This window comes from Entelurus aequoreus, linkage group LG17 (assembly GCF_033978785.1).
Source record: "Entelurus aequoreus isolate RoL-2023_Sb linkage group LG17, RoL_Eaeq_v1.1, whole genome shotgun sequence".
Taxonomy (NCBI): Eukaryota; Metazoa; Chordata; class Actinopteri; order Syngnathiformes; family Syngnathidae; genus Entelurus; species Entelurus aequoreus.
The window spans coordinates 13,050,178-13,070,632 of NC_084747.1; the positions used below are offsets into that span (position 1 = coordinate 13,050,178).

Genomic DNA, 20,455 nt, shown 5'->3' on the forward strand with positions numbered 1-20,455 from the left:
TATATATATATATATATATATATATATATATATATATATATATATATATATATATATATATATATATATATATATATGTATATGTATATATGTATATATATATGTATATATATATGTATGTATATATATATGTATATATATATATATATATATATATATATATATATATATATATATATATATATATATATATATATATATATATACATACACAAAACCTGTTTCCATCTGAGTTGGGAAATTATGTTAGATGTAAATATAAACGGAATACAATGATTTGCAAATCATTTTCAACCCATATTCAGTTGAATATGCTACAAAGACAACATATTTGATGTTCAAACTGATAAACTTTTTTTTTTTTTGCAAATAATCATTAACTTTAGAATTTGATGCCAGCAACATGTGACAAAGACGTTGGGAAAGGTGGCAATAAATAGTGATAAAGTTGAGGAATGCTCATCAAACACTTATTCGGAACATCCCACAGGTGAACAGGCAAATTGGGAACAGGTGGGTGCCATGATTGGGTATAAAAGTAGATTCCATGAAATGCTCAGTCATTCACAAACAAGGATGGAGCACACAAACAAGGGAGACCCCCGGACTGTTGAACAACTTAAGCTGTACATCAAGCAAGAATGGGAAAGAATTCCACCTGAAAAGCTTCAAAAATGTGTCTCCTCAGTTCCCAAACGTTTACTGAGTGTTGTTAAAAGGAAAGGCCATGTAACACAGTGGTGAACATGCCCTTTCCCAACTACTTTGGCACGTGTTGCAGCCATGAAATTCTAAGTTAATTATTATTTCCAAAAAAAAAATAAAGTTTATGAGTTTGAACATCAAATATCTTGTCTTTGTAGTGCATTCAATTGAATATGGCTTGACAAGGATTTGCATATCATTGTATTCTGTTTATATTTACATATAACAGAATTTCCCAACTCATATGGAAACAGGTTTTGTGTATGTATATATATATATATATATATATATATATATATATATATATATATATATATATATATATATATATATATATATATATTTTAGTATATGTATATATATATGTATGTATGTATGTATGTATGTATGTATGTATGTATGTATGTATGTATGTATGTATGTATGTATGTATGTATATATATATATATATATATATATATATATATATATATATATATATATATATATATATATATATATAGAGTTACAATTGTGGGCCTGCGTATCAACATTGTTCAGTTCATATATATATATATGTATATATATATATATATATATATATGTATATATATATATATATATATATATATATATATATATATATATATATATATATATATATATATATATATATATATATATATATATATATATATATATATATATATATATATTGCGATCAAAAGTTTACATACACTTGTAAAGAACATCATGTCATGGATGTCTTGAGTTTCCAATCATTTCTACAATTCTTTTTTTTCTGTGATAGAATGATTGGAGCACATACTTGTTGGTCACAAAAAACATTCATGAAGTTTGGTTCTTTTATGAATTTATTATGGTTCTACTGAATATGTGAGCACATGTGCTGGGTCGAAAGTATACATACAGCAATGTTAATATTTGCTTACATGTCCCTTGGCAAGTTTCACTGCAATAAGGCGCTTTTGGTAGCCATCCACAAGCTTCTGCTTGAATGTTTGACCACTCCTCTTGACAAAACTGGTGCAGTTCAGTAAATGTGTTGGTTTTCTGACATGGACTTGTTTCTTCAGCATTGTCCACACGTTTAAGTCAGGACTTTGGGAAGGCCATTCTAAAACCTTCATTCTAGCCTGATTTAGCCATTCCTTTACCACTTTTGACGTGTGTTTGGGGTCATTCTCCCGTTGTAACACCCAACTGCGCCCAAGACCCAACCTCCGGGCTGATGATTTTAGCTTGTCCTGAAGAATTTGGAGGTAATCCTCCTTTTTCATTATCTCATTTACTCTCTGTAAAGCACCAGTTCAGCAAAACAGGCTGAGCGCATAGTACTACTACCACCACCATGCTTGACGGTAGGGATGGTGTTCCTGGGATTAAAGGCCTCACCTTTTCTCCTCCAAACATATTGCTGGGTACTGTGGCCAAACATCTAAATGTTTGTTTCATCTGACCACAGAAGATTCCTCTAGAAGGTCTTATCTTTTTCCATGTGATGTCGTTGTTATCCCCCTTTCCCTCAAAATAAAAAAATATATATACATATATACACACACCCACACAAATATATGATATACAATCAATCAACTGTAAATAATTGAAATAGACTGTATCATATAGTGTACGACCTAACTTGTAGTACACTTTAGTAAAGTTGTGTATAAATGAATATATAAAATGCCTTGCATCTTTCATTCCAATATTGTTTTACATCAGCGATTTATGTTCAACGTTTACAAACGTTGACAGCCACGAATCCAAATAAACATTCACGATACAGCACATGAACAACATTGACGGGTTTAGAACTCGTTTGAAGGGCAAACAATCAACTAATTGATCACTCCATTTAAACTATGAAAGGAATCTACCTAAAGAAGTTGTGTAGCTTGCCACATTTTTTCCCAACAGCCTGTAATTGTTTGTGTTTGCTTTTTTTGATTCGTTCCTTACTCTCCATTTTGAGAGCTGCCTTGACTTATATCACTGACGTCCTTCCAAAACCGTGATGCAACTAGTGTATCTCCCGGAAAATCTTGGAACACTTCGGCTGTGTTCGTTGTCGGTTAACCTTTGACACACGCTTCCAAAATGGCTGCGCCCATGTTGTTTATACCGATTAACCTTAATTATGAGATGTCGCAAACAGTTGAAAATGTAAGAAAAAAAGTCATGTTGTTTTTTTTTTTAATCAATTTATTCATCAAAACAATTATGTAACAAATAGGGATGTCACGGTATGAACTTTTCTTATCACAGTTATTGGGACCAAAATGATCACGGTTATCATTATTATGGCTGTATTTTTAAATGTGTTCAAAAAGTACTTACAGTTGTGGTCAAAAGTTTACATACACTTGTAAAGAACATAATGTCATGGCTGTCTTGAGTTTCCAATCATTTCTACAACTCTTATTTTTTTGTGATAGAGTGATTGGAGCACATACCGTAATTTCCGGACTATAAGCCGCACCTGACTATAAGCCCCACCAGCTAAATTTAGGGGAAAATACAGATTGCTCCATATATAAGCCGCACCTGACTATAAGCCGCAGGGTTTTGATGTGTAATTAGCGTAGTATATAGGGGTTCCTGCTACCACGGAGGGGATTGTCGGGACAGAGATGACTGTTTGGGAAGGCAAAGCGTCCCATTTATTAACAATAAATCTTTCAATCATTCAATCAAACTTTCACATCTTTGACATGGCGAACAGCATTCGTGCAGAGTACAAATAATACAACGGTGCAAAGTAATACAAAGTGCTCGTCTGTACGTTATCAAAATTACCAGCCTACCGGTATATGAAAAGTCAGTCTTTAATCATTTTGTCATCGTCTTCCTCCTGCGTACTAAAACCACCGAAATCCTCTCCGTCGGTGTTGGAGAAGAACAGGCCGTAAATAAGCCGCACCCTTGTATAAGCCGCAGGGACCAGAACGAGGGGAAAAAGTAGCGGCTTATAGTCCGGAAATTACGGTACTTGTTTGTCACAAAAAAACATTTTCTCCAATTCTTCAGGACAAGCTAAAATCATCAGCCCGGAGGTTGGGTGTTGGGCGCAGTTGGGTGTTCCAACAGGACAATGACCCCAAACACACGTCAAAAGTGGTAAAGGAATGGCTAAATCAGGCTAGAATGAAGGTTTTAGAATGGCCTTCCCAAACTCCTGACTTAAACATGTGGACAATGCTGAAGAAACAAGTCCATGTCAGAAAACCAACACATTTAGCTGAACTGCAGCAATTTTGTCAAGAGGAGTGGTCATAAACTCAACCAGAAGCTTGTGAATGGCTGCCAAAAGCGCCTTATTGCAGTGAAATTTGCCAAGGGACATGTAAGCAAATATTAACATTGCTGTATGTATACTTTTGACCCAACAGATTTGCTCACATTTTCAGTAGACCCATAATAAATTCATAAAAGAACCAAACTTTATGAATGTTTTTTGTGACCAACAAGTATGTGCTCCAATCACTCTATCACAGAAAAATTAGAGTTGTAGAAATGATTGGAAACTCAAGACAGCCATGACATTATGTTCTTTACAAGTGTATGTACACTTTTGACCACGACTGTATGTAGGTGTGTAAAGTGTGTTTGTGTTGTTTGTGTCCCACAGATGTTCAGCAGCTGATTGGTCATCCAGAAGAACTTTCCCTTCAGTTGGCAGGGGGGAGCTCCACTTTGAAGCAGGAGACTCCACAACCACCCTGCATTAAAAAGGAAGAGGAGGAACTCTGCATCACTCAGGAGGGAGAGTGTCTTCTAGGACGAGAGGAAGCTGATTACACCAAGTTTCCACTGAGTATTCTCTCTGTGAAGACTGAAGATGATGACGAGAAACCACAAGTGGACAACTTCTTAGCTCCACTATCAGATCGTGAGTATATGTGTTTATATGTATGTATATATACAGTCGTGGTCAAAAGTTTACATACACTTGTAAAGAACATCATGTCATGGCTGTCTTGATTTTCCAATCATTTCTACAACTCTTATTTTTTTGTGATAGAGTGACTGGAGCACATACTTGTTGGTCACAAAAAACATTCATGAAGTTTGGTTCTTTTATTAATTGATTATGAGTCTACTAAAAATGTGAGTGAATCTGCTTGGTCAACAGTATACATACAGCAACATACATTATCAATTTTGGTTGTGTAGAAAAGTTACAATCAAATCAAATTAGCTTCATGGCATGGCCTCTTAAAGGCCTACTGAAATGATTTTTTTTTTTATTTAAACGGGGATAGCAGATCCATTATATGTGTCATACTTGATCATTTCGCGATATTGCCATATTTTTGCTGAAAGGATTTAGTATAGAACAACGACGATAAAGTTCGCAACTTTTGGTCTCTGATTAAAAAAAGCCTTGCCTGTACCGGAAGTAGCGTGACGTAGTCAGTTGTTCACCTCCTCATATTTTCCTATTGTTTTCAACGCAGCTAGAGCGATTCGGACCGAGAAAGCGACGATTACCCCATTAATTTGAGCGAGGATGAAAGATTTGTGGATGAGGAACGTTAGAGTGACGGACTAGAATGCAGTGAAAGGCATATCTTTTTTCGCTCTGACCGTAACTTAGGTACAAGCTGGCTCATTGGATTCCACACTCTCTCCTTTTTCTATTGTGGATCACGGATTTGTATTTCAAACCACCTCGGATACTATATCCTCTTGAAAATGAGAGTCGAGAACGCGAAATGGACATTCACAGTGACTTTTATCTCCACGACAATACATCGGTGAAGCTCTTTAGCTACTGAGCTAACGTGATAGCATCTGGCTCAAATGCAGATAGAAACAAAATAAATAAATCCCTGACTGGAAGGATAGACAGAAGTTCAACAATACTATTAAACCATGGACATGTAACTACACGGTTAATAATTCTCAGCCTGGCGAAGCTTAACAATGCTGTTGCTAATGACGCTGAAGCTAACTTAGCAACCGGACCTCACAGAGCTATGATAAAAACATTAGCGCTCCACCTACGCCAGCCAGCCCTCACCTGCTCATCAACACCCATGCTCACCTGCGTTCCAGCGATCGACGGAACGACGAAGGACTTCACCCGATCACAGATGCGGTTGGCGGCTAGCATCGACTAGCGCGTCTGCTATCCAAGTAAGTCCTCCTTGTTGTGTTGCTACAGCCAGCCGCTAATACACCGATCCCACCTACAACTTTCTTCTTTGCAATCTCCATTGTTCATTAAACAAATTGCAAAAGATTCACCAACACAGATGTCCAGAATACTGTGGAATTATGAAATGAAAACAGAGCTTTTTGTATTGGCCTCAATGGGGGAGCCATACATCTGTTCTACTGGCTACGTCACGTGCATACGTCATATCCAAAGGAGTTTTCAACCAGAAGTTTAGCGGGAAATTTAAAATTGCACTTTATAAGTTAACCCGGCCGTATTGGCATGTGTTGCAATGTTAAGATTTCATCATTGATATATAAACTATCAGACTGCGTGGTCGGTAGTAGTGGCTTTCAGTAGGCCTTTAACTTCATGTGAGTGATTATGATTGACGACACCTGTTGACTTCTCTGAGCCCAATTAAATATGGCTCATGTGATGCAGTCATTAGACTCGGTTACAAACGCCACAATGGGAATGTCAAAGGAACTCAGCACAGATCTTAACAAACAAATCATTGACTTGGAACAAGTCAGGAAAGTCATTTGGAGCCATTTCAAAGCAGCTTAAGGTCCCAAGAGCATCTGTGCAGACAATTGTTCATAAGTATAAAGTGCATGGCACAGTTTTGTCACTGCCACAATCAGGAAGAATATGCAAGCTATCACCTGCTGCTGAGAGAAAATTGGTCAGGATAATCAAGAGTCAACCGGTTACCACCAAAAAGCAGGTCTGCAATGAATTGGAAACTGCTGGAACACAGGTGTCAGTGTCCACAGTCAAGCGGGTTTTGCATCGCCATGGACTGAGAGGCTACCATGCAAGAAGGAAGCCCTTGCTCCAGAAGCGACACCTTAAGGCTCATATAAAGTTTGCTGCTGATCACATGGACAAAGATAATACCTTCTGGAGGAAAGTTCTGTGGTCAGATGAAACAAAAATTGAGCTTTTTGGTCACAATACCCAGCAATATGTTTGAGGACAAAAAGTGAGGCCTTTAAACCCAGGAACACCATCCTACCATCAAGCATGGTGGTGGTAGTATTATGCTCTGGGCCTGTTTTGCTGCCAATGGAACTGGTGCTTTACAGAGAGTAAATAGGACAATGAAAAAGGAGGATTACCTCCAAATTCTTCAGGACAAGCTAAAATCATCAGCCCTGAGGTTGGATCTTGGGCGCAGTTGGGTGTTCCAACAGGACAATCACCCCAAACACACATCAAAAGTGGTGAAGGATTGGCTAAATCAGGCTAGAATGAAGGTTTTAGAATGGCCTTCCCAAATTCCTGACTGTGTGGACAATGCTGAAGAAACAAGTCCATGTCAGAAAACCAACACATTTAGCTGAACTTCACCAATTTTGTCAAGAGGAGTGGTCAAAAATTCAGTGTCCAGGGTGTACCCCGCCTTCTGCCCGAATGCAGCTGAGATAGGCTCCAGCACCCCCCGCAACCCCGAAAGGGACAAGGGGTAGAAAATGGATGGATGGATGATCCCCCCCACCCCCCACAGGGCTGGGCGATATATGGAATATACTCGATATATCGCGGGTTTGTCTCTGTGCGGTATAGAAAATGACTATATCGTGATATTGGAGTATACCTTCTCACGCAGTTGCTTTTAGCTGCGGGCATTACACTGCATGCGTTTCCCACTCTTTCTTGTCTCTCCTTCTCACAGAGACATAAAACAAGCGCACCTTCTTACATACGTCACACACTGTCGCGCGTGCAACGTCATACGCCCTCGCGGAGCAGAGAGGTAGCGGCATGGCTAACGTTAGCTGTGATGCTAGCAGTGCGGTGCGAGTGGTAATACGAGAGAGAGAAGGTGCAAATCTGGTAACAAATGAAGGAAGAAATAATTCCCAAGAAAAACAGCAGGGGGTCCATCGTCTGGCGGTGGTTTGGCTTCAAGCGGGAAGATGTTGAACAATTATGCGGCAAAAGCGTTGCTACAAAAAGTAGCAGCACTGCTAATGTGTAGCATCATTTGAAAAGTCACCTGCTAGAGAATGAAGAGTGCTTGAAACTCCGCATGTCAACATCTCCGGCTGGTGCCACACAAAATGCCCAAGCAACAATTTCCACATCAACACCGTATGAAACAAATAGTCAACAACAGAAGGAGATAACGTCCGCCGGAACCTACCACATAGCGAAGGACATACACTATTTGATTTCCTATTATGCAGCTCATTTTTATTTGACACTTATTGAAATATCTTGTGTGACATCATGCACAAAAGTGCACTTTATTTGTTTTAAACTATTGTAGTGGCGTTTTGTACAAAAAGTGCACTTTAATTTAGTGTTGTTTTGATATGTCATCTTAGTGACATCATGCACAAAAGTGCACTAATAGCTTGTTTTAAAATGTCTCTGACAATCTTCCACTTTCTGTTTGGAAATGACATGAATGTTTGTGCCACTGCTTAATAACTGTTTAATGAATACACTTTTGGTCAATTGACTTAGTTGTGGTTTCCCTCTCTGCATGAAAGTTTAAAAGCAGCATATATTAATGCAGTATGAAGAAGAATGTTTTAATGTAGACACATAGAATCATCATACTGCTGTGATTATATGCAACAAGTGTTCATTCAAGGCTAAGGCAAAATATCCAGATATATATCGTGTATCGTGACATGGCCTAAAAATATCGAGATATTAATAAAAGGCCATATCGCCCCCCCGTCACCCCATTTTTTAGTTTGTAGTATCTTAATATCCATAGAAACGGATGTTTTCTATTTTCTGTGAGTCTCGCTTCACTTGTCAAAAATATCAGTCAAGTCATGTAAACATTGATCCATCATTCTGGCAAGGCACTAAATGAATGGCCATGAAACACTACACACACATACAGTACATAGAAGAAAGTGTGTAAAGTGTCTATGTGTTGTGTCTTCCAGACGTCCAGCAGCTGATCAGTAATCCAGAAGAACTTCCCCCTCAGTCGGAAGGGAAGAGCTCCACTTTGAAGCAGGAGACTCCACAACCACCCTGCATTAAAAAGGAAGAGGAGGAACTCTGCATCACTCAGGAGGGAGAGTGTCTTCTAGGACGAGAGGAAGCTGATTACACCAAGTTTCCACTGACTGTTGTCTCTGGGAAGACTGAAGATGATGAAGAGAAACCACAAGTAGACAACATCTTAGCTCCACTATCAGATAGTGAGGCTGAAGACGAGGTTGAAGTAACTTTGAGCAGCGATACAGACTGTGAAGGTGATATGAGGACTCACACTGACAAACAATTTGAATGCTCTAAGAGGAAGAAAGGTAAAATACATTTCAGTTGTTCAATTTGTGCTAAGAGCTGTACTCAAAACAGCAAGTTAACTCAGCACATGAGAACACACACAGGCGAAAAACCATTTAACTGTTCGATTTGTGGTAAAAACTTTTCTTTTAAATGCACTTTGACTGAACATATGAGAACACACACAGGAGAAAAACCATTTAAATGTTCAGTTTGTGGCAAAAGCTTTTCTGCTAAGAGGAATTTGACTGAACACATGAGAACACACACAGGAGAAAAACCATTTAATTGTTCAGTTTGTGGCAAAAGCTTTTCTGTTAAGAGTAATTTGACTCAACACATGAGAACACACACAGGTGAAATACCATTAAATTGTTCAGTTTGTGGCAAAGGCTTTTCTGTTAAGAGCAATTTGACTCAACACATGAGAACACACACAGGACTAAGACCATTTAATTGTTCAGTTTGTGGCAAAAGCTTTCCTCGAAACAGCTCTTTGTGTCAACACATGACAACACACGCAGGAGAAAGAACATTTACTTGTTCAGTTTGTGGGAAAATCTTTTCTTTTAGGAGGAATTTGACCCAACACATGAGAACACACACAGGAGAAAAAGCATTTAAGTGTTCAGTTTGTGGCAAAAGCTTTTCTGTTAAGAGCAATTTGAGTGAACACATGAAAACACACACAGGAGAAAAAACTTTTACTTGTTCAGTTTGTGGTAAAATATTTTCTTTTAAGAGGAATTTGACTCAACACATAAGAACACACACAGGTGAAAAACCATTTAACTGTTCGATTTGTGGTAAAAACTTTCTTTTTAATTGCACTTTGACTGACCACATGAGAACACACACAGGTGAAAAACCATTTAATTGTTCAGTTTGTGGCAAAAGCTTTTCTGCTCAGGGGAGTTTGCCGCAACATATGAGAACGCACACAGGAGAAAAACCATTTAATTGTTCAGTTTGTTACAAAAGCTTTTCTGTTAAGAGTAATTTGACTGAACACATGAGAACACACACAGGTGAAAAACCATTTAATTGTTCAGTTTGTGGCAAAAGCTTTTCTGTTAAGAGATATTTGACTGAACACATGGGAACACACACTGGACAAAGACCATTTAATTGTTCAGGTTGTGGTAAAAGCTTTCATCAAAACAGCTCTTTGTGGCGACACATGAGAACACACGCTGGAGAAAAAACATTTAATTGTTTAGTTTGTTGCAAAAGCTTTTCTGATAAGAGTAATTTGACTGAACACATGAGAACACACACAGGTGAAAAACCATTTAATTGTTCAGTTTGTGGCAAAAGCTTTTCTGTTAAGAGATATTTGACTGGACACATGGGAACACACACTGGACTAAGACCATTTAATTGTTCAGTTTGTGGTAAAAGTTTTAATCAAAACAGCTCTTTGTGGCGACACATGAGAACACACGCTGGAGAAAAAAACATTTAGTTGTTCAGTGTGCTGTAAAAGGTTCCAACATAATGTAAGACACTTAAGAACACACAAGGGAAAATAACCAATTAGCTGTTTAGTTTGTGGTATGTTGCTCATATGTGGTGACATCCACCCTACCCAGGACCTCCTCACTGCTTCTTTCACAAATATCTGAGGTATTCATACAAACTTGGATTATTTGGAGCATAATCTTATCTACTCATGACCCCATGTCTTCTCTGTATCTGAAACCTTCCTGAACAGTAAGATAGATGATGCTTCAAGTGCTTGGTTACTCCTTCTTCAGTCCAGGGACCTGGGGCCTCATGTGTCAAGTTTGTGCACGCTCAAAAACCTGCACTACGCCCTTTTTTAAGGCAAAGCTGAAATGTATCAAGTTGACGTGAAAATTTGCACTGCCTCACGGCTAGGGTTGGGTATCGTTTGAATTCGAACGATTCCGATTCCTGACGATTGTCGATTCCGATTCTTTTAAGAGGCAGGGTCAAAAAAAAGTTTAGGATATTTTAAATGAGCTAGCTAACCTACAGTCTTTCTGAATTAAATAGTCTGACATTCTCCATCAATTTTAATTCTATTAACTTTTTATGAACTTTACTATAAATTCCTCACAGGTCTGTTTTCAACTAGAATATAAATATCAAATCTATGAACTTGAATATAAATATTATAAATTATGAATACATTTTCCCAGGGGTACACTTTCCTCAAGAGAGCTTTATTTTTGAAAACCTCATGAAAACACATTTACACATAAGTGTATGATGCTGCAGGAAAGAGCACATCGCGGAGCCTGGCTAGCAGGTTGTAAATTGTCTATGAAAAAATATGCGGGCTAATTTGTTAGCTGCCTCAACGTTGGCGCAAAACACATTATTTATTGCATATATATTGTTTTACTTACTGGATTCGGACTGCAGTGCAGTCACCGAGGTGCCAGGCTGGGCGTCGAAGCCAGAGGAAGAGGAAGAGGCAGAGGAGGACAGTCGGCGCAGCGCGTCGAAGACAGGACACGCATTTATATGTACTCCATGAACTCGGAGGTGCTTCATCATGTTCGACGTGCATCCTCCTAAGCACGAAACAGTCCTGTCGCACGTGTTACATTTCGCCGATATTTCATTTTTTTTAGTAACGTAAAGCCACACTTTCGACCGCCGACGCCCGCTATCCATGCTTGACTGACTCGCTCGGCTACATAGGCTCGGCTATGCTAACACTTCCGGCGGTGGGCGCTTCTTCGTTGGTGTTCAGCGGCTTCTTCTTCCGGTCGGCGGACTTATTATTTTTTTCCGGTCGGCGGACTGGGTATCGAAACTAGGAATCGAAATTTAAACTTTTGAACGATTCCGGGAAAATCGGAAAGTTAGTCCCGGTTCCAATCGATACTCGATACCCAACCCTACTCACGGCAGCTTCATAGCTGTCATACGCACACTTCTACAGGCTGTATATGACACACATAAGTGATGCTGGGTAACTGTTCCCATAAAAAAAATGCCAACTTTTACTCCTTAGACTGATTGATGTGCAAATCAGAGACATATGAACAATTAACCCCCAACACCCACAACCCAACCCCCACCTCCCTCGACATTCGGGCATAACAGGCTCAATCCGGCCCACGAGATGAGTTTGCGAAGTGTAAAATTCGGCTGTTGTTTTAATGAAAGAAACTGCTGTTCTAAATGTGTCCACTGGATGTCGCAATAGCAATTCTGTTAGGCAAGGAAATAGTTTATACAGCGAGCAAGTATACCAAGCAAGAGGTACACGGTAAAGCGGGACTGTGACTCCTCCCCCTCCACCCAACGTAAAACAGGAGTAAAATAAGCAATCAGTAACCCCACTTAAAATGCAGCATGAGACACTGCACACTGATATAGTTCTGTGAAAATGATTGTCTTCTGTGCAAATGTAAAGAAAGTGAACAGTGTGTGATTTACTGCAATACTGTCAGTCTTTTAACTTTTTATTTGTGCTTTGTTGAAATTGTTCACACATTGCACAGCTTTTATTTTTCTATCAATACACATTATGTCTAGAAGACAGGAAGTAACTCAACACTCTTGAATAGTTTCTACCTCAGTTTGTGTGGTTTGTTGAGTTAGCACAGGATTAATATGTGGAAATGACAAATGAGGTAGTTGATACATAGAATAGTTTTTATTCATGCTTGATTTTGTTTTTTGTTCAATCCTAGATGGGTTGTGACTTAAAGTTTAATTGCTTCATAGAAACACTGAGAATAGGTCTAAATTCATTGTTCTTCAAGGTGTTTTTGAAAGTGGACCATTTTTTTACCCTCAGAATTGTTTATCCAACTTGAAGTGTTTTGTCAAGATGATTATTTGAGCTATGTACATTTTCAGAATGTGCAAGTTCTATTTTGGGCCGAAGTAAAATAAAGAAAACAATCTGAAGTTGTCATAGTCGTATTTTTAAGTTATCATGCCAGGATTTTACCCGTCCCGCCCACGTGGAAATAGATTTTCCTCCATGCGGCCCCTGAGCTAAAATGAGTTTGACACCCCTGCTGTAATGTGACTCATGTGAGCAGGTTACTGTATAAACACATTTTGTTATAAGTTATAAAAATGTGTTCAGTTCTCAGAGACACATCAATGTCAGGCTGACAATCGCTCTTCCGCTTTCTCCAAACACGAGAACAAAGCAGCTCCTACTGACTTGTGATTGGTCAGACCGTACCCATTTTATTTACATGGCTAATTTCAATATAATAAATTGCGATGTAACACAATTGAATATTTTATATGCTCAGACAGTAATGTGTTTGTATAAGTTTAGATTGGGTTATGATGTTTTTTTTTGTTTTTTAAATTAAATTGTTAAGAATTCGGCGGCACGGTTGCAGAGGGGTTAGTGCGTCTGCCTCACAATACGAAGGTCCTGAGTAGTCGTGAGTTCAATCCCGGCCTCGGGAGCTTTCTGTGTGGAGTTTGCATGTTCTCCCCGTGACTGCGTGGGTTCCCTCCGGGTACTCCGGCTTCCTGCCACCTCCAAAGACATGTTCCTGGGGATAGGTTGATGGGCAACACTAAATGGTCCCTAGTGTGTGAATGTGAGTGTGAATGTTGTCTGTCTATCTGTGTTGGCCCTGCGATGAGGTGGCGACATGTCCAGGGTGTACCCTGCCTTCCGCCCGATTGTAGCTGATATAGGCTCCATCGCCCCCCGCGATCCCTAAGGGAATAAGCGGTAGAAATGGATGGATGGATGGATGTTAAGAATTCTCCATGTTTATCTATGTTTTCAGATACTTTTACCGTCTCTCCACTCACTAGCTCTGTCGCTCTCTGTCTCTGCCCCTCCCTCACGAATGTTTCTGCGTGTGCACACCTTCACAGTTTGTTTTGTTTAACCCCTTCTTAACTTAACCCTGGACGTACATTGAAAATACACTCAACCCTAACTCAAAATGCCGGACATTTGAGGCATTTAAGAAACCCCGCCCGGACACCCCCGCCAAAGAGGACATGTGCGGGGAAAAGAGGACGTATGGTCAGCCTAATGTTGATTATTATATAAGACTAATTTAGTTTATTGATATACATAACTGTGTTTGTGTAACATTTAGTGGTGTTTTAATAATATTATTGGTGCTGTGTTGTCAGAATGCTACGAGCTAACATCTCCCTGTTAAGGATAGCATTGCTGCTGCTAATGTGGCTAGCTCACATGCCATTGTGGAAATGCAATATATTATGTCTCTAGTATTTTGCTTTGAACATACATATAGGCAGATATATATATTTATATTGTTGTTTAGTTAAATGACATAAATGTTGACGGGTGTTTGCTTGTGGTTTACAGATACTAAATTAACCTTAAACCAATATGCACCATTAAAGTTGGAAGAGTCCAAATGATGACTGTGTGTTCTCTGACCGGAACCCCAACGTGGTCAATATCCAAAAAACAAGCAGTCGCAGAGTTTAATACTCAACATAAATCAACATAAAAAACACAAGATACACTTACAATTAGTGCACCAACCCAAAAAACCTCCCTCCCCCATTTACACTCATTCACACAAAAGGGGTTGTTTCTTTCTGTTATTAAATTTCTGGTTCCTACAATATAGAACAATACAGTCTGCAAGGGATACAGTCCTTGAAGCACACATGATTGTGTGTGCTGCTGGTCCACTAACATTTACATTAATTACTATTTTTTATGTAATTGTTTTTATATTGTTTTACTTTCTTTTTTATTCAAGAAAATATTTTTTATTTATTTATCTTATTTTTTTTTAAAAAGGGCTTTATCTTCACCAGACCTGGTTGTTAATTAAATTAAATTGTTTAAAGGGTTCTTAAAAGCAGGTCCAGTCCAGATTATGTCCAGGTCGGGCTCAGCAACACACACCCTCATTTATGTACACTCAAATTAGGGAACACAACAGATTGCATATAATCTATAAACAAAATTAAATTTTCAAAATAAGCATTTATGTACAGTCCATATTATGTCTAGGTCGGACTCAGCCACACACACCTTCATTTATGTACACTCAAATTAGGGAACACAACAACAGATTGCATATCATGTATAAACAAAATTACATTTTCAAAATAAGCCTTTGAGGACTTCCCATCTTTTTTATGTTTTTTTTGCATCATTATCGTTGTCAACCATATACCTTTCTAAAGTTAAAAAATACTGAATAAATGTTTTAAAGAAAGTAATACTAAGTGAATATCTGTTTTTGGCCTTAAAAATAAACATTTTACCGAGTACTATAATTAAATTGACTAAATCATGATTGTCAATGAACTCTCCTAAAATAACAGAAACCACATCAAGCTTCATAAACAAACCGATCCTTAAACACAATTTTTCAACTTCCACCCAAAACAAAGACACAATATGACAATACCAAAACAAATGCAGGGTGGATTCAGACTCCTGACAACAAAATCGGCAATCATCTGACTCTGTCATATTCCATAGTTGTAACATTTTTCCCGTGGGTAAGTAGTTATAAATATTTTTTATTCGAAAATAATGATTTTGCACATCGATAGTAGTTTTGTAGATTAATTTAAATATGGCATCCCACAGCAAGAGGCAATCAAAAAAGTCCTCCCATTTTCCATATGTGTTGTATGGGACAGCCTTCAAAGATTTCTTCATTAAATAAAAATTATATATTTTTCTGTTTATTTTAGTTCCTTTTTGCCAACTAGAATTTCTTATTAGAGTTTTACAAACTAATAATGTAGTAGTTCCATAATTAATTATTTGTTCCCATCTTTTCCCAATGACTCCAGTTAGTTGATGAAATGAAAAGCTTGAACAAGCATCACCATACATAGTTCTAAATTCATCATACTTCATAATCTTACCATTCTCATTGATAATATCATTGACAAAAATGATTCCTCTTTCAAACATATTTTTCCAAAAGAAAAGCTTTCCATCTATTACAATATTAGAGTTCATCCATATTATCTGCTGCAAAATATAATCTCTTTTTTCTGGCACATAAAATTGTAAACACCACCATGAGTGGATTGTTTCCTTTATGAACCCCGCCATGTTTCCCAGCAGACTCTCTACATAAGGAAAATGGGAGGGCATCACTTGTAAAAAAGGATACAATTTCCTTTGATACAGTACATGTTTTTTGTCCAACAGGACATTTGTGTACCACTCAATGTTTAAATACATCTTTGGAACAATTGATGCTTTTAAAGACAGACACATAGCTTCAAGGTTGAGAAGTTTCAGGCCCCCATATTCATACTCTTTGTACAAAACCTTTCTTTTAATCTTTTCTGGTTTGCCGTCCCAGACAAAATTGGAGACCCTCCGCTCATAAACCTTAAAAAAGTTTTGTGATGGAGTTGGTTATGACAAAAACAAATAAATAAATTGAGGAATAATTAACGAGTTGACAATAGACATTTTACCATACAACGTTAAGGATTTCCCTTTCCATAATTGCATAATTTTATCCAGCTTTCTTAGTCGATTATCATAATTTACTGAGCCTAGATCTTCCAGATTCTCTGGGACAACAACACCAAGTATGTTAACTGGTCCATCTGTCCACAAAACAGGCACTTTGCATTCCATTGGAAAGGACGTTCCCTTTAGATTTCCGATCCCTAATATTTTACATTTATCATAACTAAGCTTAAGGCCAGATTGCTGTGAAAATATGTCCAAAAGATTAAGGAGGTTCCGCAAACAATGAGGATTGGGGCTGATAAAGAAGCTTGCATCGTCTGCATACATTGTTATTTTACTTTCAATATTATTATTACTGAGCCCTTCAATATTTTTATTCAATCTAACTTTAATCACCAATATTTCCATAGCAATAATAAATAAATATGGAGACAAAGGGCACCCTTGTTTTTGTTGGGTTATGTTTGTAACGGGGAAAGACATTGTGTCTTGTTTTCATGTTTGCATTTAAAATAGTTGACATGATAGCTGTTAACTAGCGATTAGTGATGTTAAGTGCCTAAGATGGTAGTTATTGATTAGCAGTGCGATGAGGGCTTTCTGCTGGTGAGTGATTAGCACTACAGTTAGAGCCACCTATCGCTAGGTAGAAATGAGCAGTTTCACCAACATTTTTATGTGAAACCATATTACTAACTGTCTGGTGTTTTACAGGATTCATGGAAGTTTATTGTCATAGCAGCACACGATACACATGAGATGGCACACAATTTAGTAGCATGTGAACAATAGGATTGGTCCTGGTGGAGATCTACACTCTTAGTGCTTTTCTTCTTTATTCAGAGTAATCATTTGACTTTCTAATGGTTTCTAACTAAAACAACTAAGTAGGTTGAAAAATATTTATGTGTTTCTTGTAGTGTTTAAAATGTAGGATTAATGATGAATGCCCTTTTTCTGGTTTAAACAACAGCAATTGATAAAGTATGTGCACGTGCTTGTATATATATATTTTTTTATTTTCAAAGAGTAGTTGCAGATTATTTGATGTTAGATACTTTTGCCAACCATTGTTTTAAAACAAGATTAAAATGCCTTTATTTTGAAAAACAACTGCTGTGGAGTAGGACACGGAAGTTGCGGGCTCCTAGCGCATGCGCAAACGTACTTGAAGCGAAGCACAAAGACGAAGACCGCATGCTATGGTTGTTCGGAGATTCTTCGAATTCACGATCTTAAAGTCATATGATTCACAGCAAATATAGCAACAAATATCTCAATTGGTATTTTCCAAAGCCACGAAACGTGCATTGAGTTTGGAGCGATATCTGAAGTGAAGATTGAAGACGTGATAGAAGATGGACGACTACTGCTATGCTAAGATGGCGACGTCCGCTAAAAGAGAACATGAAAGAGAATCAGCGCCACCAACTTCCAGCAAATCACCAACGGAGATAAAGACGAAAGATGAAGGTGAGTGACTTGAAGTTTTGTCATTTGAAAACTATTTCAAGCCCTGAAAAGAGCGTCGATGAGAAATTAGCCCACGTCGTTGAAGAATGTAAAGAAAGCCGCCATGATTGTTAGCTTGAAGAAGGCAGTGGAGTTCACATCAGAGGAGATGAAAGAATGCAAAAGTCAAATGAATAAAGTGGAAGAGCAAAACAAGCGCTTCCTACTAATGAAATATTTAGCTCGCATTACTAAGCTAAGTTATTGATGGAGTCCATCAAGTTATTGGATGGATGTTAGAGTGGACATAACAGCCACTATCTCTAAGTCATCCTCCATCTTGTAAACACTGTAGCAGCTAGTGAAAGATTAAAATGATGTTGTTGCGCCAGGATTTGACTTTGAGCATTTCCTAGTTCTTAGGGCTGAGTTAGGACTGGACAATTAATCAGATTTTAATCTCCATCCATCCATCTTCTTCCGCTTATCCGAGGTCAGGTCGCGGGCGTTCCCAGGCCAGCCGGGAGACATAGTCTTCCCAACGTGTCCTGGGTCTTCCCCGTGGCCTCCTACTGGTCAGACGTGCCCTAAACACCTCCCTAGGGAGGCGTTCGGGTGGCATCCTGACCAGATGCCCGAACCACCTCATCTGGCTCCTCTCCATGTGGAGGAGCAGCGGCTTTACTTTGAGCTCCTCACGGATGGCAGAGCTTCTCACCCTATCTCTAAAGGAGAGCCCCGCCACCCGGCGGAGGAAACTCATTTGGGCCGCTTGTACCCGTGATCTTGTCTTTTCAGTCATAACCCAAAGCTCATGACCATAGGTGAGGATGGGAACGTAGATCGACCGGCTCAGCTCCTTCTTCACCACAACGGATCGATACAGCGTCCGCATTACTGAAGACGCAGCACTGATCCGCCTGTCGATCTCACGATCCACTCTTCCCTCACTCGTGAACAAGACTCCAAGGTACTTGAACTCCTCCACTTGGGGCAGGGTCTCCTCCCCAACCCGGAGATGGCACTCCACCCTTTTCCGGGAGAGAACCATGGACTCGGACTTGGAGGTGCTGATTCTTATCCCAGTCGCTTCACACTCGGCTGCGAACCGATCCAGTGAGAGCTGAAGATCCTGGCCAGATGAAGCCATCAGGACCACATTATCTGCAAAAAGCAGAGACCTAATCCTGCAGCCACCAAATCGGATTCCCTCAACGCCCTGACTGCGCCTAGAAATTCTGTCCATAAAAGTTATGAACAGAATGGGTGACAAAGGGCAGCCTTGGCGGAGTCCAACCCTCACTGGAAACGTGTCCGACTTACTGCCGGAAATGCGGACCAAGCTCTGACACTGATCATACAGGGAGCGGACCGCCACAATCAGACAGTCCGTTACCCCATACTCTGTGAGCACTCCCCACAGGACTTCCCAGGGTACACGGTCGAATGCCTTCTTCAAGTCCACAAAGCACATGTAGACTGGTTGGGCAAACTCCCATGCACCCTCAAGGACCCTGTCGAGAGTATAGAGCTGATCCACAGTTCCACGACCAGAATCCGAGGTTCGACTATCCGGCGTAGCCTCCTCTTCAGTACACCTGAACAGACCTTACCGGGAAGGCTGAGGAGTGTGATCCCACGATAGTTGGAACACACCCTCCGGTTCCCCTTCTTAAAGAGAGGAACCACCACCCCGGTCTGCCAATCCAGAGGAACCGCCCCTGATGTCCACGCGACGCTGCAGAGTCTTGTCAACCAAGACAGCCCCACATTATCCAGAGCCTTAAGGAACTCCGGGCAGATCTCATCCACACCCGGGGCCTTGCCACCAGGAGCTTTTTAACTAAATCAGCAACCTCAGCCCCAGAAATAGGAGAGCCCACCACAGATTCCCCAGGCACTGCTCCCTCATAGGTAGATGTGTTGGTGGGATTGAGGAGGTCTTCGAAGTATTCCCTCCACCGATCCACAACATCCGCAGTCGAGGTCAGCAGAACACCATCCTCATTTACCTCACAATTTACAATTTTCCATATTACATATAGTCTGCTATAATCAAGGATTAAATTAGAATAGAACATAAAGTTTTACTGACATTATATTAAATTATTCATGCTTTATGGTTGCCACTCATGGTCTGTGCTTTAAGAAAAATACAATAATTAATTAAGTACTAAAAACAAAAATATGAATACATGTACACAGATAAGCCATGTAGCAGGTAAAACACATTTATTAAAGACAAAACACAAATTGTAGGAATTTGTTACAAAATGTAGTCATTTCACTTGCATTAGTTGACTGCTAATTGGGCAGTTTTAACTGTGCTAATATTTGGCATCAAGTTCTACGTATCTACATGTGCACAGCAGGGGAGCTGGTTAACTTATGAGAGTAGTATGTGTGTTTGTGAGAATGTCAACGTGTTGTCTGAGTGACGTCAGTGAGTGAGCGGGCGAGTAAAG

General features: G+C 39.2%; 1 protein-coding gene across 3 annotated transcripts in view; it reads left to right on the top strand.

Annotated features, from left to right (window-relative positions):
• LOC133632367 (gastrula zinc finger protein XlCGF57.1-like) overlaps positions 1-13,108 on the top strand; it is a 29,636-nt gene extending 16,528 nt beyond the window's left edge. The window contains exons 2-4 of one of the 3 annotated variants that reach the window (XM_062024753.1): positions 4,334-4,594; positions 5,764-5,844; positions 8,782-8,858. In XM_062024753.1, coding sequence (XP_061880737.1) covers positions 4,334-4,594; positions 5,764-5,828 — 326 coding nt within the window. In that variant the 3' untranslated portion in view covers positions 5,829-5,844; positions 8,782-8,858. Of the gene's footprint in view, positions 1-4,333; positions 4,595-5,763; positions 5,845-8,781 lie in introns of all 3 variants that reach the window. The other 2 variants (XM_062024751.1, XM_062024752.1) reach the window with 2 other exon arrangements.
• The last annotated feature ends 7,347 nt before the right edge of the window (positions 13,109-20,455 follow it).